Source organism: Lithobates pipiens, unplaced genomic scaffold (genome assembly GCF_037356315.1).
Source record: "Lithobates pipiens isolate NorthernLeopardFrog02 unplaced genomic scaffold, aLitPip1_a1.2 Scaffold_3, whole genome shotgun sequence".
Classification (NCBI taxonomy): Eukaryota; Metazoa; Chordata; class Amphibia; order Anura; family Ranidae; genus Lithobates; species Lithobates pipiens.
This window is the reverse complement of record NW_027507790.1, coordinates 285,579,864-285,597,874: the sequence shown is the minus strand read 5'-3', so window position 1 is coordinate 285,597,874 and position 18,011 is coordinate 285,579,864. Positions and strand designations below refer to the sequence as shown.

Genomic DNA, 18,011 nt, shown 5'->3' with positions numbered 1-18,011 from the left:
TGACTAGCAGTGAAGGGGTTAACCACTAGGTGGCTCTGTAGGGGTTAAGTGTGTCCTAGGGAGTGATTCTAACTGAGGGGGGCTGTGTGTGACACAACACTGATCACCGCTCCTGATTACAGGGAGTGGTGATCAGTGACACTGTCACTAGGCAGAACGGGAAATGCTTGTTTACATTAGCATTTCCCTGTTCTTCCTCTCTTTGAGACTATCACAGGTATCCCCCTGCACACAGAGTCCGCCGGACCCCCGATATCGCTCACGAAGCTCCCAGCGGGTGCGCACGCCCACAACCCGCCTCTTAAAGGGCAACGTACAAGTACGTGATTCTGCCTGTGCATATGCCGCAGTATATCTGCGTGAGCCGGTCGGGAAGCGGTTAAATGAGAAGTTCAGGAATCGAAAATTAAAAACAAACAGTCATACTCACCTAGATGGCTGCTGCATCTGTCCCCTGCCGCCTCTAGACTGAGAACTGAGTGATCAAACACAGCAGAACACTCAGTTCTCCCCTCCGTTCTGAGCAGAGAGGGATGACGGTCAGTCTTTGGCTCTCTGCTGTGCCCTTCCAGCCAGCACTGGGCTGTGGGGGGGCGGGAGCGTCTGGCTCAGTTTCCCAGTGGCTCGCAGAGAGGGTGAGCCAGCTGCTGTTCCAGACATCTGAGTGGCTCCTGACAATAAAGTCAGGCTCCCTCCAGAGCCTTTATCAGCTGAGTGACTTTAGCCCGCTGTCAGCTGAAAATGGGTCACAGAAGTGCAGACCAAAGTACACTCCTGTGACCCACAGGAGAAGTTGGGGCAAAAGAACTTTGGCCCTGCTACTCCTTTTTAAAGAACTCACTACGCTCAAAATATGACTGAAAGTTTCCACGACTGGAGTCACCACCACTTCCTTCAATTATTCCTCTACATTCTCTGCCGCTTTATATACATAGAGTGCTCAGATTTCATTGGCTGGATTTTAAAAATGCCGGAATCAGTTGTATACGCCTTGTTTTGTTTTATTGTTTTCTACGGCAAGAAAGAATGAGATTGGATGGGGGAAACCATTGGTTCTTTAAAGAGGAAGTAAACCCTGATGGGTGTTACTTCCTCTTTGTTTCCCTGCAAAGGTAAAGCATAACGGACTACTATGCATCGCATCGCATCGCATCGCATAGTAGTCCATTATGTGTCACTTACCTGACACAAGAGCCAGCGAAGTCACCCCTGTCCCCTTGTGTACGGAGCCTCCATCTTCTCAGTGGGTCTCGCTGCTCTGGCGCTGTCATTCGGCGGAGCCGCGATGACGTCACTCCTGCACATGCGCACGGGAGCCGCCGCTCAGTGCGCATGCGCCGTAGACATCGGTGCCTGTCTTTTGGCAAATATCTCCTAAACTGTGTAGGTTTAGGAGATATTTCTTGGCCCTACAGGTAAGTCTTAATCTAGGCTTACCTGTAGGTGAAAGTGGTTTGTGAGGGTTTACAATCACTTTAAACACTATCATTACTGTGGGCCAAAATATGCAACTTATACAAAAAAAAAAGTATTTCCAGCAGACAAACATAGCAGACTATTGCTATGGTGGATGAAGACCCATAACTTTGTACACACATTACATTTCTTTCCTTTTGACAATACAGCTTGGCAAATAAACAGGACCGTGAGGGGGCCATGGCAGAAGCTGATATCATTGAATATCTTTCACTGGAGAAGCTGGTCAACGAGCACAAGTGTCTGTGTCAAATTGTGAGTAACCGTCATCTCCTATGTGTATATATCTGCGGCGCTCTCTGCCTGATGATGGTCTGCATGTCTTTTTAAGCTAAATTATTTTCAGTGTGAAAATCCAGCCATATATGCCAGAAGGTGGTTGGATATGAGAGCACCATTCAGAGGTCCAAGGTGTCTCTCAGTCCAGATAGAGGAATAATTAAGGATGAGCTCAGGTGTGTTCGCAAACTGCACGTGCAGAGCCCGCCAGGAAGTGAGCACTGCAGAGCGCTAATCACAAGCAGTGAGACATTGTCCTGTTCCACGGCTGCAGAGATCAGGACGTTTCTCACTGACTGTGATTGTGCAGTGCTGACTTCCTGGCGGGCTCTGCACGTGCAGGTTTCAAACACGCCTGAGCAGATGGATTGCTGAGAGTTCATGTTTATCTCTGGAGAAAGGACTAGGGAGGTGCTTTCAGACACAAGATATGAAAATGATAGTTTTGGGTAAATTTCACTTTAAAAATGTCTAAAACGCAAAAGAGACATTAAACTTGTATCATCTCTTTTACAAATAAATGTATGGTTCACCCCGGCACATGATTCCCGGAGCACTGGGGGTTCTATAAAACGAGTGCAGCAGCAGTTTTTCCTCTTTCAGCCTCTTCCTGTGTCTGAATTTGAAATTGTTTGTTTTTTACATTCCCTAATATACAGATGATCACTACAGGGAGAACTTACAGATGATTATGTAACAAAAAAATACAAATAATGGAATATTTGGGGTACATTTTAATTATTGCTTAAAATACGCAGCAGGTTGCCTTTGATCATTTTATTGAAGTGATATTAAATCCCCCCCCCCTTTTTTATTTGTTTATTTTTTTTCAAATCCCAATCTTGAAGATTAAATGTACTTCGTACCTCTCTTCCTGTCTGTAACATTGCCCTTCAGCTAGATCAGTGGCATTCTCTGACGGCTGCCGCACTTTCTCTCTTGGTGCCCTATAGAGCCACCCTATTGTAGGTGTTCCCAGGGTGGGCCTACATCTTGGCATGAGCATGCGCAGGCAGCCTCAGATATAAATGTTCAGAAGACACATCTCTATTCCTCTCCAGGAAGCGATTGATAGCTGTCTTTGGATCGATCAGCTGTCAATCACTTTCTGGGAAGACAGAGCAGAGGGGAATGGTCTCTGTCATCTTCTCAGGCTGATTGTGCATGACCGCATTCTACAAAAAAAAAAAAAAGAGGGGGAGGGGGGGGTTGTGGCTATGCAAGTGTGATAGCGCAAGGGCTGATGGGACATTTGGTGGCTTGTCAGAGGATTGGGGAGGATTGTCCCTGGTTAGAAGTCATTCTAAGCTGCAAGGAATAGAAGAGAGGATGAATCTGTAAATGGGTACTACTAGTAAGTATGTATAGTTCTGAGGAAGGGGGCTTGTCAACACGTCGGCTTTTCAACCTCAGCATTTCTGCACATCGCCTGTGCTGGGATTATGAATTGACAAGTTTGTATCTTGTGATTCTGAATTTGGCGATTTTATTAATGCAATAGGCACTTTGCTCCCTCCTGTGTCTTCATGCAGGGTACTAGTATGTGACTTTAAACAGTTTGGACAATAGTTCTTTTATCACTAATTGCTACATTTGTCTCTTGTTTTTAGTAAAAAGTAAAAGTCTTTAGTGCCACTTTATCAAAAATCTGCTCTAAGAGAAATATTAGGGGTGGTGCTGCTGACTTGTCATTGTGTAAAGGTTAGTTCTCTGGCTGTCATCAAGCTAGGGAACTTGTATTCCAATGTCTGGAAAAATAGACAACAGCCAATCACTACAATGATTATTTTTTTATTGGGCTGGCATCAGGACTACTGTATATCCTCAATCTACGCTCCGTCTGTACACAGCTCACCCTTCTTTCAGGGTCAGTTTTAGTATAATCTTCCATTGGAACGTCACACGTTTTTTGGCTCTCGACGCTTTCATTGCATTTTCTAATACACATAAATGATGACCTTTTGTATCCCTTTTTAGGAGCCATGTTCTGCAGCCCTCGGCTATGGGAAGAAAATCGATACTCACATTAGGAAAGGGCTGAACTGGTTATTAGGAGTCATAGCAAAGGACTTTGAAGCATTACATGAGCGCATTCAGAGAGAAACAGCAGAGCAGAAGGCCCAGGAGGAGCAAGATAAACAGAAGATTGCTGAGAGGGTGAAAAGACTGAGGGAGGAACGGTAATGGCGGAGTGCAGCTATAATCCCTTTACATGGAGAAACCCAACTACAACCTAAACATACACACAGCACCCTGACAAGCCTCCGAAAAAGGCCAGCCAGTATCAACCTATTGAGATACACTTTGAAAAAACCTACAGCCAATCATCACACATTCTTCCATTCAAACACACCTCTGCACACTAAAGCTAAATACACACAATTTGAAAATAAGATGAATAATACCAATTTCAAAGCAATCATACGATAATTACCCGTATCTTTCCCAATCCGAAGAGGCAATCGGATATTCCCTGGATCAACTTTCCCTTTTAAATATTAGTATCCAGTTATATTTTGTACATTCATAGTTAATAGAGATGTGGCTTAGGCAGAAAGCTAATTATTTCTACAATTGATTAATACAAGATGTATTTAATGCTCCTATTTCTAGAGAAGAGAGGGAGCGAGAAGAAGCGGAGCGGGAGGGGCGAAAACTTACGGAAGAAGACACATCTGTTCCTATGGTCAACCCATTCCAACCCATAACTGCTGTTATTAAGGAGGTATTGTCATTAAAAAAAGAAAAAAAAGATACGCTGTAAGGTTACCCACAGACGGGGCACAGTGGTCTCAAGTCAGTCTGTCTTTCTTAAAAAAAAAAATAAAAAAAAAAAAGAGAACTGCAGAAGCTTTTTGCCTTTTTGGGTCTTTTTTTTTTCTCCAATTGAATCTTCATACAGAGCCCTTGATGGGAAAGACACAGCTCTAATTCAGCTGTATGTGTTCCTTTCAGCTTGAGCTGTTGAACTCTGTAATCAGCTGGCTTTTGCGATCCTCAAAACAGCAATGTTGAAATAAATTCAGTCAAATGTTTTTTCCTTTTAATCATCAAAGGCACTCTTTTAACCAGACACTGTTAAAGAAAACATATATGAGAAACATGCAAGCTGTCATTGCTGACCTCTCCTCCTAGAATTGCTAGTTGTTTGGCTGTCCTGCTTACCCTGCAGGTTTAATTTCAACTTATTAACCCATAAGAAGTATGTCAGCAAGGACTGGACCTGGTCTGCATACTGTTCTGATAGAGAGCTTTTCTTTTCACAGAAACAGGTGATCTCAAGCTGCCTTTCTATCCCCCCCCCCCCCCCTGAAAGATTATAATTGAGCAGACCATGCTCCACAAATGTAACGTCTACTTTTATTCTCACTGCTATTTTCCCCTCCTCACTGCTATTTCCCCTATTCCAAAACAGTGTAGAAAAATGTGACCTTGCCATCCTTTCTGTAAGATCCCGGACATTGCTGAGCACCCGGACTCTAGCTACAAGACGGGACTGTCTCCTCCGGAGACTTTGGATACTGCTGAGGATCTTTCTGAAAGGATGATAATGTCACCCCCTGTAGTACGGAAGCAGTGGGTAAAGTAACTATTTTTACTAACCACCTTTCCCAACAAGAATTTTTTTCTTTCTACAATATTTTGTGCTGATGTGTAGCAATGAAAAAATAAAGTATAACTTTCCAAGAAATACAAGGCCTGCGGTAAGTCCCATCATTTACATCAGGGGTCTTCAAACTACGGTCATCCAGTTGTTCAGGAACTACAATTCCCATCATGCCTAGTCATGTCTGTGAATGTCAGAGTTTTACAATGCATCATGGGATGTGTAGTTCCGCAACAGCTGGAGGGCCGTAGTTTCAGGATCCCTGATTTACATTGCCTATTGAATTTTTGAATTCACGAACGATCTACTATTATCAAACCAGTGAGAATTGATGGATGATTGTTACTATAGTGCAATTAGCTTCTTTGTCTCTGCTGAACTTCATAATGGTCAATATCTATAATAAATTACTTTTCATTATCTGACCCTCCAAGTCCAGAAATTCTCTAGTGCTAGAAAACTACCCACTGGTTCACTCTCCTTTTTTTTTTTTTGCTTTGTTAGAATGAAGAAAAAATCAAGAAAGAAAAGGAAAAAAAGAAACAAAAAACTCAGAATGGAAAAATTGGTGCTGAAATTGCCCTGGAATCAAAGGTTGATCAAGAGGAGGCAGAGTCGGAGAGCGAGGGCGCTGACAGCAGCCCAACATCGCAAGATGAAGGTTTAATGGACTCGTACAAAGATGCTTTAAGCCAGAAGCTGGAGCAGGATGAGAAGAGAGAGACAGGTACTCTCTTGGAAACCAGCTGCTTTGTATGCAGAAATATTGTGTATTTGTGTATCTTCTTCATGTGTGTCTCTGTCTGGAGATCAGTACATGGCCTGCTGTTTTGCCATTGTCAGCTGTGGTCACAATCCGGTGTCTGGAACTCAAGTACAGATTCTTAGCTATTGATCACCGCCAGTGGGCAGCATTCAGCTGGCAAAGCAACACCGGCATATTACCGTCTTATCTCTGTGCTTGTTCTTGTGATGAAGTCAAGCAGTATCTGCAGACACTAAAATGAATATTTTGCATAACGCTACTATAACTGAAGGACATTTACTATTAGATAAATGTTCCATGTTCAACTGAACTTCACAAATCATGTTCACACTTGGGGGGGGGGGAGCCATGTGTGTTTACAATCAACTGTTTGGCTGATAATTTGTCACACTCTCTGGTCTTTGCATCTGTTAGAGCAGGGGTAATGAATTCAAATTCAAGCAGGTCCAATCGCTGTAATTTTCTTTCAGATGAGGTCCAAATCTCATGTTTGTGCTATTATTAAGATTATAGTCATTGTTTATCAAAAATATATCGGGTGTGCCCATCGGAGTGCCCCCCTTACAACCGGCTGTGCCCATCAGAGTGCCCCCCTTACAATCGGGTGTGCCCATTAGAGCGCCCTTTTAAACCTGTAGAATAGTAGAGCTCATCAAAGTGAACAGTGTACTTGTACCTGATGAACATTTGTCTTTAGTCAGGCAGGCAGGGGTTGAATGAATGAGTGACTTGTATAGCGCTACCTATGCGAACTGAATCGCTTCAGGGCGCTTTATTGCCACCAGAGTCCATCTGTGGCTTTGTGTGGTCCTTTACCCCGTAAGGTCCTGACACGCTTACAAACGCATACAACATTGACATACACATGCACACATATTAAGGCCAATTTTTTTTAGACAAGGTCTAATTAACCTACCAGCACAGGGAGAACATGCAAACTCCAGGCAGATGGTGTCGTGGTCGGGATTTGAACCAGCGACCCTATTGCTGCTACGTGAAAGTGCCACCCACTACACCACTGTGCTGCTGGGTTGGGATCTTTAGAAGAAGTGAGTTGCAGGGGGCGGGAGCTGGGTGGAGAAGCTTGCTGCAGGGGGCGGGCACACACGTGATTGCAACCAATGACTGCTCGGCAGTGGAGATCCAGTACTGTAGGCTGGAGGGGTGACAGTCTAGACAGGCGCATCCGCCATTTGGTGACCACTGTAATGCCGCGTACACACGCTCGGAGAATCCGTCGGAAAATGCGTCTTATCGGACCGCGTTGTCAGATAATCCGACTGTGTGTGGTATGCATCGGATTGATTCCGTCCGAATCTCCGTCGGACCCAATTTTCCAACATGTTGGAAATATTTCCCGACCAACTGGGCCGGTCGGACCTAATCCGATCATGTGTAGAGAATTTTGATCGGACCAAGTGCCACGCATGCTCAGATCAAATTCCTACATCAAAGCTATTGGCTACTAGCCTGAACGTAGTCCCATCGTAACGAAATTACGTCATCACGTTCTGAATGATCGGATTTTTCGCCAACTTGGCCCGACCGTGTGTATGCAACAGTTTCGGACAAAATCCGACGGGCAAACTCCGACGGATTTGGTTGCGGAAATCTCCGACCGTGTGTACAGGGGCTAAGACACTGCTTTCACAAAATCCACTTTCTGTACTCCCTGCTGGCTGTGTTCCTAATTGTCTTAAATATTTTGGTCATTTCCAACTTCTTGTGTGTTTGTTTGTTTTTTTCTTTCTGTTGTTCTCTGTGATATGAAGTAAAATGGGGGAAAAAAATGCCATTTTGGGTGTTCAGGCCCCCTACTTATTGGCCTTAGCAGCTGTGCAGGGAACTCAACACTAAAGTTCCCAAGTGATATTAGAAATATTAATCCTCAACATCAACTAAAAACTCAAATATCACGTTTAAGTCAACTAACCTTTTTAATATGAACATATCTATGTTTTTTTATTTATTTTTTTAGATAATGCAAAAAAGAAGCTGAAGAAACTAAAGTTAAAAAGAAATAACAGAATAGAACCTCTTGGCCCCCAAGAGGCAGAGACAAAGAGCCCAGCTACTCCTCCCCCACAGTTACCTGGTAAGTAGAGGCTCGAGTTGCTCAGAAGATGCTTTGAACTGAAAACAATGCGTTTTTTATATACTGGACACCCGGCAGGAAGAATTTGTTACAAGTCCTGAATCTCATTTTCCATCCATTACAGAAAACCTGAGACAAAACCTCTGAACGTGCTTTGAGCCCTACCATGGCGAAAAGTTTAATTATTAAAATCGATTGAATTAATTGATTTACTCGTGAAAGCAGTACTTCAAAAAATTGCTTTTATATTGACATGTCTTCACATTTCTGTAGTATAGAGATCTCCTGATATTGGCTCTATTTTATTATTAGTTTGTGTGTAAATGATGTAATATTGTACCACACCCCAGTATTTGTATGTAAATCGTTTTTAAATGGTGAGATGCAGTTTTAAACCATAAAAAGATCGCTATCGCTTATAATTGTTAATGTGTTGTAGATTGCATGTGATGTGATGTGATTTTACGGGTAAAGGGCCTTTTTACTTTCATCCAAAAGCAGACCGCTGTATCAGACCAGTAGAGCCGCGGTCTGCTTTTGTGTTTAACGGTGAAAAAGCCCTTCAAAGTGTTCACTTTCCACAAGGATCATCTTTTGGTGCCTTGATTTGTTATATTGAGAGAAATTGTGTTTTGTTTTCCCTGTAGTTGGCTGGGGAACCCCAAAAGTTACTAGACTTCCAAAACTTGAGCCTCTGGGAGACACCCATCATAATGGTAATTGTACAAAGCCTTCGCCTTCAGCTTCTTCGCATGCAAATCCATTTTCCCTGGTATTAACGGCACTCACTGTCTCATTATTAACCCCCGTCTCATGCATGGCTCTTTTCATGTGGAAATTGGGTCTAACAAGTGGAGTATTAATCATCTATAATTTAGTGGCAAACATAAATTTAAGAGATTTTTTTCAATCCAGCCCAAACCTATTTATTCAGTTTTGAGTGGTGTAGGGAAGTTAGAACCCTTGTTAGGCTTTTATTGATAATCGGAAAGGAAAGGCAGCACGCTAGACTTGAAAAATCCAGAAAATGTTTATTGAAATCCTATAGTAGAAGAAAATAAATTCTGGATGAACATTCTACATGCTGCTATACACCCATTCTGGCAAACTTTGCAATGAAAAACACGGGGTTTTTAGTTCACACATATTGCAATACATGTTCAAGCTGACCAACTGCATTAAAGTAATCCTAATGGCCAGTCCTGCTCTGCTCTGCCAATGCAAATGCTACAGTGGACCAGGGGCGGACTGACCATTGGGCCACTCGGGCACTGCCCGAGGGCCCCATGCCACTAGGGGGCCCCATCAGGGTTGCCAGCCTCAGTAAAACCAGGGACAGTATGTAAAAATTTGTGTTTTTTTTTTTTTTTTTTTTTTTTTTTTTTTACATCTGTCTCTGAAATGTCCCTTACCGACATCCTTTTGGTCTAAAAATCCTGAGATTATAGCTGCCCCACCTCTCCAGTAACTTCTCAGCCAATAGAAACATGTCTGTGTATACCGTGTGATTGTATACTGTGTGTGTGTTTGTGTCTACTGTGTGGCCCCATAATCTCTGATTGCCTGGGGGCCCCCATAATCTCCTATTGTCCGGGGGCCCCATGAGTTGTCAGTCCGCCCCTGCAGTGGACACAATGCTAACATGGGGCAGACAAACACAAAGTGGGGGAGTGCTACTAGGTTCAGGTCCGGTCACTGATCTACAATGCAACAGAAACAAGATATACCTGTGCTCACATCCCAATAGCTTGTACATGTACAGTTGTGCTCATAAGTTTACATACCTTGACAGAATTTATGATTTCTTGCCTATTTTTCAGAGAATATGAATAACACAAAAATATTTATTTCACTCATGTTTAGTGTTTGGCTGAAGCCATTTATTAATCAACTGTGTTTACTCTCTTTAAATCATAATGGCAACAGAAAACCCAAATGACCCTGATCAAAAGTTTACATACCCTGGTGATTTTGGCCTGATAACAAGCACACAAGTTGACACAAAGGGGTTAAATGGCAATTAAAGTTAACCATCCTCACCTTGTTTGCTTGTAATTAGTGTGTGTATAAAAGGTCAATGAGTTTCTGGACTCCTGACAGACCCTAGCATCTTTCATCCAGTGCTGCACTGAGGTTTCTGGATTCTGATTCATGAGGAAAGCAAAAGAATTGTCAAAGCATCTGTGGGAAAAGGTAGTTGACCGGTATAAAACAGGAAAGGGATATAAAAAGATATCCAAGGAATTGAGAATGCCAATCAGCAGTGTTCAAACTCTAATCAAGAAGTGGAAAATTAGGGGTTCTGTTAAAAACAAACCACGGTCAGGTAGACTAACTAAAATTTCATTCACAACTGCCAGGAAAATTGTTCAGGATGCAAACAAAATAACACAATAACTTCAGGTGAAATACAGGACTCTCTGAAAACATGTGGTGGGACACTTGAAGAAAGATGGGCTGCATGGTCGAGTCACCAGAAGAAAGTCATTACTACGCAAATGCCACAAAGTGTCCCGCTTACAATACGCCAAACAGCACAGAGACAAATCTCAAACCTTCTGGCACAATTTTATTTTAAGTGATGAGACCAAAATTGAGCTTTTTGGCCACAACCATAAACACTACATTTGGAGAGGAGTCAACAAGGCCTATGATGAAAAGTCCACCATCCCTACTGTGAAACACGGAGGTGGATCACTGATGTTTTGGGGATGTGTGAGCTACAAAGGCACAGGAAATTTGGTCAAAATTGATGGCAAGATGAATGCAGAATGTGATCAAATACTGGAGGAGCATTTGCATCAGCATTTGCTGTAGCCAATAACAGGTCGAATTGGCCTTGTGTTTATGATCATTGTCATGTTGGAATGTGCAAGTAGGTCCCATGTGCAGCTTCCTGTACATGGGTTGTACTTGGACATTCCAACATGACAATTATCAAAAACACAAGGCCAATTCGACCTGTTATTGGCTACAGCAGAATAAAGTGAAGGTTCTGGAGTGGCCATCTCAGTCTCCCGACCTCATTGAGCCCCTCTGGGGAGATCTCAAATGTACAGTTCATGGAAGACAGCCCAAGAATTTCCAGGAACTGGAGGATTTTTGCCACAAGTAATGGGCAGCTTTACCATCTGAGAAGATAAAGAGCCTCATCCACAAATACATCAAAAGACTTCAAGCTGTCATTGATGTTAAAGGGGGCAATACACGGTATTAAGAACTGGGGTATGTAAACTTTTGATCAGGGTCATTTGGGTAATTTCTGTTGCTATTATAATTTAAAAAGAGTAAACACAGTTGATAATAAATGGCTTCAGCCAAACACTAACCATGACTGAAAGAAAGAAATGCTTTATCATTCATATTCTCTGAAAAATGGCCAAGAAATCATAAATTCTGCCAGGGTATGTAAACTTATGAGCACAACTGTATATAATCTATCGGGTGCTAAAGGGGTGTGACCACATGTTAACACTGCATGTTCTGAAGGAACCCTCTGTACACTACTATACCCTTTCTGCCAAACTTTGCAATGAAAACCAGGAATGTTTAGTTGACACATATTGTAATACATGTTTTAAGTTGGCCAACGGCATCAAAGTAATCCGCCTTATGGCCAGTCCTACTCTGGCTCCGCCGATGCACAGGCTATGGTTAAACATGTATGGCAGTATGTGTGAGCTCAAAATCTCTGTTTTTCATTGCAAAGTTTGCCAGAAAGGGTGTATAGCACTGTGCAGAGGGTTCATTAACCACTTGCTTACTGGGCACTTAAACCCCCCTCCTGCCCAGACCAATTTTCAGCTTTCAGCGCTGATGCACTTTGAATGACAATTGCGCGGTCATACAACACTGTACCCAAATGACATTTTTATCATTTTTTTCCCACAAATAGAGCTTTCTTTTGGTGGTATTTAATTACAGCTCGGAGTTTTATTTTTTGCTAAACAAACAAAAAAAGATGCAAAAAAAAAAAATCATGTTTAATAGTTTGTTATAAAATTTTGCAAACAGGTCATTTTTCTCCTTCATTGAAGTGCGCTGATGAGGCGGCACTGATAGGCTGCACTAGTGGGCACTGATAGGCTGCATTGGTGGGCACTGATAGGCATAGTTAAGGCAGCACTAATGGGCATAGATAAGGCGGCACCGATGGGCACAGATAAGGCGGCACTGATGGGCAAAGATGGGCACAGATAAGATGGCACGGATGGGTGGCACTAAGGGGCACTGATAGGTACCACTGATAGATGGGACTGATGGGCACTGATAGGGGGCTCTGATAGGTGGCACTGCTGGGCACTGATGGGTGGCACTGCTGGACACTGGTAGATGACACTGATGGGCACGGATATGTGGCACTGGGGTGCAGCACCTTTGTTGTGGCACTGTGGGCACTGCTGGGTGGCACTGTGGGCACTGCTGGGTGGCACTGACGGGGGGCACTTATTTTTTAATCATCTTTATTGATGAGGGGGCAGGTGGGCACTGGCAGGGCTGGCCGTGATCGGGACTGATGTCCCGATCACGGCCGCCTGGGATCGGCTCTTTTTTTTTCTCCTCGCGCTGTCAGCGCGAGGAGGAATAATAGCCGATTACCGGCTCCGTTATATCACATGATCAGCTGTCATTGGCTGACAGCTGATCACGTGATAAGGGGTCGGGATCGACCCCTTGCTCTGATCGGTGATCAGGCGAGTCTCATAGACTTGCCGATCACAGAGCGCGCCGCGCACGCCGCTTGTGCACAGGACGACGTCAATAGACGTAGTTCCGGAAAAGGAGATCCGCGCTGTAGCCATCATTCGGCTATAGCGCGGGTCTCAAGTGGTTAAGAATGTCAAGTGTTCACATGTGGTCACACCCTTTATCACCTGATAGATTTTATACAAGCTATTGGGATTTGAGCACAGACATATCTTGTTTCTATATCAGAAGAAAACACAAAGTAAAACTGCTCTGAACTACGATATTCAGATAGCAGATAATTGGTAACTTCGGCACACCCAAAATGCAGGTGCTCTGAGGCTCAGGATGTCCTCCTTACTTCCAAACAAGCAAACTTGAAGATAACTGAAGAAAAGCCGAAACTCTGGATATATCAATCTGTGGTCTTTATTGTATCATGACAAGTATAAAAAGGACGAGCTGACGCATTTTGGCACAAGCCTTGTTCACGGTTCTCACCAGCTGTGAACGAGGCTTGTACCGAAAAGCGTCTGCTTCTCCTGATACAATGAAGACCACCGATGGATATATCCAGAGTGCCGGATTTTCTTCACTTATCTTCAAGTATATCAGAAGAGAAGACTCCAATGTTTGAGGAGCACGGCGGCTCGTTTTATTAGGTTTACAGACAGATGACCATTACCATCTCTGCCATGAAAGACGGCCTCCTGTACCCTGGAAATGTCAGCGTTCTTCTTCTTCTCATATGAGGCTTCAGGAAACCTTTTCTGGGGTTGTTCATGTCTGGTGTGCTGGCTTTTCTTTCTGACTGGATTTACACAGCATCACTGTTTAGCTGTGCACCATCCTTGTTGAAGGATTTCAAAGATGTTTGCGTGGTGTGATAAACTTATTTTTACTCAAAAGGCTCTATAGTTTTCCCACTTTATTAATCACAAATGTGTTTGCTGCAGGCTGTGTCCCCATTGGAGAGATATAGCACGATGGACTTGTCACTGGGACAGGAGGTGATGGTAAATCCTACAGTGGGGACACAGCAATAAAAACCTACTTCTAACCTCTGCCTGCAATAAAAGTAAAATAGCTTGCGCTGGGGTTGGGATACAGTCTATGTACCCTATTGACATATATGGAGTGATGCTGATGGTATATATAGGCCTTGTTGCCATGAAAATTTCATCTGGGAATTCACAGAGCACCTCCAGCACAACTACCCGTCAGATTGTTCACTGCATCTGTGCCTGCGCTGATGTCACCCCAACATTGCTAGTGTCCCCTTTCTGTCAGATCACCATGCTACCTTCTTTAAAGGGTAACTCCACTGGGGTTTGGGGGGGGGGGGGGTAGCAAATAAAATGATATAGTATACACAAATCCTATTGCAAATGAATGTTATTAAAAATTACCTTTCATTTTTTTAATCTGCAGTGCTGTAATTTTATGTAAAATTCAATGCAATATGGCAGCGAGTTGGTATACATAACACCCCAGAAAGTAATTTCCTGCTTGTATGATTAGCTTACTAATTTTTCCAGAAGTCTGCACTAATATACTAGCAGTTAGATTTTAGGCATCCTCTGCAACAAATATTTCATGGGTTAGCCATGTCTACAGAGATACAGACGCTGCAACTTTCCTCATCGGAATACTGCAAGTGCATCAGCTGATTAATAATGAAACAGTCACTAAGGCAGGTAAGGACGGCAAGCTCCAATTCTACAGACAAGCCTAACATTGGGGCTGCAGCAGTAGATGAGAGCTGCTGTACATATGTACAGCTCTAGTGCCTTCACTTCATTACCTGCTAGCAGCTTTGTTTTTAGTATATGCAGTGTTAGCAGACTTTGATGGGCAAATTCAGTATACTTTTATATCAGTTTGATGCTTCTAACATCATTCAGAATTGATTGCAGGTGTATTTGACCTGAAGCTATCCTGCATTTGACCTGTTTCAGTAACGTTTACATTCTGTTAGACCTGCAAAGGGAGAAAAGCAGATTTGAAAGAAATGAAAGCCTTTCAAAGCCTTTGGATCAGCAAGACAACCAGGCAGAGTGGTAGCCAGTGGATATTTCACAGCTGTTTTTCTGCACAGTAAGGGAGAAACCTCACATATATCAACAATGGGCAGTTACAGACTGAAAGATGGCACTTACATGTAACATGTGCTTCAAGCTTTTATATCCGCTTCCATAAGTTGTCCTCGTGAGATCTGGAAAGAACAATGCTTGTGCAATGCTTTTCTGGGTTGCCCATAGTTACTGTTCAGATTTTCCTTTTTTTTCTTTTCATCTGAGCTAAATACATGAATCTGTTTTTTATGGCAATAACAAGACCCCGCTTTTTCGTGCAATATTTAAATAAAATGTAGCTACTTAACTAACTTCTAGTGCACGTATCAACTAACATCTCTTCATCATCTCATCTAGGGCCGGCATCTGGCCTAATGAACATTCCCTTCCATCTTCGCTCACATTTTTACCTGTCTTTTTTTCCATCAGCTATACTAATCAGTCAATTCTATTTGTGTGTTTGATATTTTTATTTTGAAATAGATTTTTATGGAAAGCCACTTCCACCACTGACGATACGGCAAAGACCCAACAGCGACGCTCATGATGTCATTTCTTGAGATGCACAGTCCACTCCCCCCCCCCCACCCCCTCTGTGTCCTTGCACTGATGATGGTTAGTTGGGAACACTAATTAAAAAAAAAAAAAAAACATCAGGCAAGTATTGTGAGCTACAGGCTTAGGAAACACTTTTACCAGCCATTGGGGTCGAGTGATCAGTTTAGAGCTACCAGATATCGAATACAGATTTAAAGAGCAACTGCACCACCAAAGGATTGGCTTTAAAAGAGAAGTATGGGATTTTTTTTTAATTTTTTTTTTTTTTTTAAATCATACTTGCCTAGGTGGATGCAGCATCTGTCCCCCGCTGGCTCCAAGACTGGCGGGGACATCGCCGATCACTCGGTTCTCAGAGCTCCATGAGCAGAGATCTGGTGACTGGCGGCTCTCTGCTCTCCCCCCCCCCCCCCCTGTGCTCACTGGAGCGCTGGGCTGTGAAGGGGGAGGGATTAACAGACTCAAGCTCTCAGAGCCGGGTGCCAGTCCAGGCACGTGGGCAGTTCTCAACTGTATGGTGGCGATCTTTCCCGAGCCTGGACTGGCTCTGTGACATCAGCCGACAGCGGGATTCAGCCCACTGTCTGTTCAATATGGTTTACAGGAGTGCAGAATGAACTGCACTCATGTGATCCACAGGAGAAGTACAGCCAAACGAGCGTTGACTGTACTTCTCCTTTAAGGCAAAGTGAAATCTTCCATTGGATCTTCAGTGCTGTCTGGAACCCTTGCAGGAAGCTCTCCTCCCACCCTTGGCCTGGCTGTGAGTTCCTCATCTATTCTTAGCCCTTGTACACACGGTCGGAGATTCCGACGGAATGTGTCCGATCGGAGCGTTTTGTCCGATATTCTGACTGTGTGTGGTCTCCATCGGACTGTTTCCGTCGGACCAAATTTTCCAACTTGCTGGAAATATTTTCTGACAAACTGCTCCGATCGGACATACTCCGATCATGTGTAGAGAATTCCGGTCGGACAAAGTGCCACGCATGCTCAGATCAAATTCCTACATCAAAGCTATTGGCTACTAGCCTGAACGTAGTCCCATCGTAACGGAATAACGTCATCACGTTCTAAAAGATGTGATTTTCCAACAACTTTGTCCGACCGTGTGTATGCAACAGTTTCAGACAAAATCCGACAGATTTGGTTGTCGGAATCTCTGACCGTGTGTACAAGGGCTAAGACTGGGAGTTTAGGTAATGCAGTAGGTCAATGTACTGAGCCCACTAGTGGAGTCACTGTAGCAATGGCAAGCTCACTAAGGCCAATGACCATATTCGCTCACTTGAAAAGCAAGCTTGGCCTGTCCTAGCGCTTTCAGGGTATGATGAGATTGTTTTGCCTACACTGACTGCAGTGAAGGAGATCACACTCTGCTCTGCTCCACCCAAAACGGAGAGATCTGCATCTCTTTAAACAATGACTATTTTGTCACTGCTTTCCTGCTCTTTCTTTCTTTATAAATTGGACTTCTTGCCTACAAAAGGGGATGATTGAAATGCAAGTTAAGAAAACAAAGAATGGATGGCCTGTAGCTATTTATTTTAATTTTTATTCTAAATAACAGGAAATGGAACACACAGATTTTGTCTCAGTATTAAACATTTCTATCATTTTTAAACTTCATAATATATGTGTACAGATTTTAAAATGTTTTTTTTATAATGTTGTCATTCTGGGAAGCAAAATGTTTGCAGACTATTTTAACGCTGTAAAAATATCACTGTTTAAAGTATTTTACTAACTTTTAAATTGTATTCCCTTTTTCATGTTCATAAACGTTGGCCCATTGATGCATCCTCTGTTGGGTCATGGACAAATTAAATACAGTATATCCAGGTGAAAGGGCCCAGAAGAAGTTGCATTTACTGTGATCTGACCAATAGGAAGCCTAATTTGTTGTGAATATAGCTGATCTCTACAGTGACCACAGTTGTCAAGCTGATTGCTTTACAAGGGATGAACACCGTTTAGAATTTGCATTATTTATTCATAACTCCTAACAAAAAAAAAACAATGTTGCCACATCTCCTGTTCCTGATCAATGTAACCGCTCTCGCTAAAGATCCAACCCTGCAGAACCTATCCCTGGAGAGACCTCTATATGCCCACATTTTGGAAGAGCCTCAGCCAGTGCTGACCCCTGTGCTCAGGTGGAGATCAATGTTCTCTACACTTATTAGTGCGCCCTGCAGTCACTGAGCTTTCAATGCAGCCTCTTGTTGGCATCCAACACCATTTTAATTCACTGTTTTAATATAACCTTCCATATTACCATGTAGGTCATTGTATATAATTTATCACAGTCTTGTTACCTTTTGAACACAAAATAAATTTATGTATATACAACTTCTATATGTGTATTTTTAACTCTAGTCAGGTATAAAAGACACATTATTGCAGCTCTGTAGTCAATAAATAATTAAATGTATTTTTAGATGCATGCAGTGTAATTACTTGACTCTC

The 18,011-nt window shown here is 42.9% G+C and overlaps 1 protein-coding gene across 4 annotated transcripts in view; it reads left to right on the top strand.

Moving 5' to 3' along the window:
• The window catches only part of ARL13B (ARF like GTPase 13B), a 33,618-nt gene extending 15,720 nt beyond the window's left edge, over positions 1 to 17,898 (top strand). For 3 of the 4 annotated variants that reach the window (XM_077463270.1, XM_077463269.1, XM_077463268.1), the window contains exons 5-11: positions 1,626 to 1,731; positions 3,733 to 3,935; positions 4,369 to 4,480; positions 5,867 to 6,089; positions 8,107 to 8,223; positions 8,871 to 8,939; positions 15,468 to 17,898. In XM_077463270.1, coding sequence (XP_077319396.1) covers positions 1,626 to 1,731; positions 3,733 to 3,935; positions 4,369 to 4,480; positions 5,867 to 6,089; positions 8,107 to 8,223; positions 8,871 to 8,939; positions 15,468 to 15,544 — 907 coding nt within the window. In that variant the 3' untranslated portion in view covers positions 15,545 to 17,898. The remainder of the gene's footprint in view (positions 1 to 1,625; positions 1,732 to 3,732; positions 3,936 to 4,368; positions 4,481 to 5,866; positions 6,090 to 8,106; positions 8,224 to 8,870; positions 8,940 to 15,467) is intronic. The other variant, XM_077463271.1, reaches the window with a different exon arrangement.
• The last annotated feature ends 113 nt before the right edge of the window (positions 17,899 to 18,011 follow it).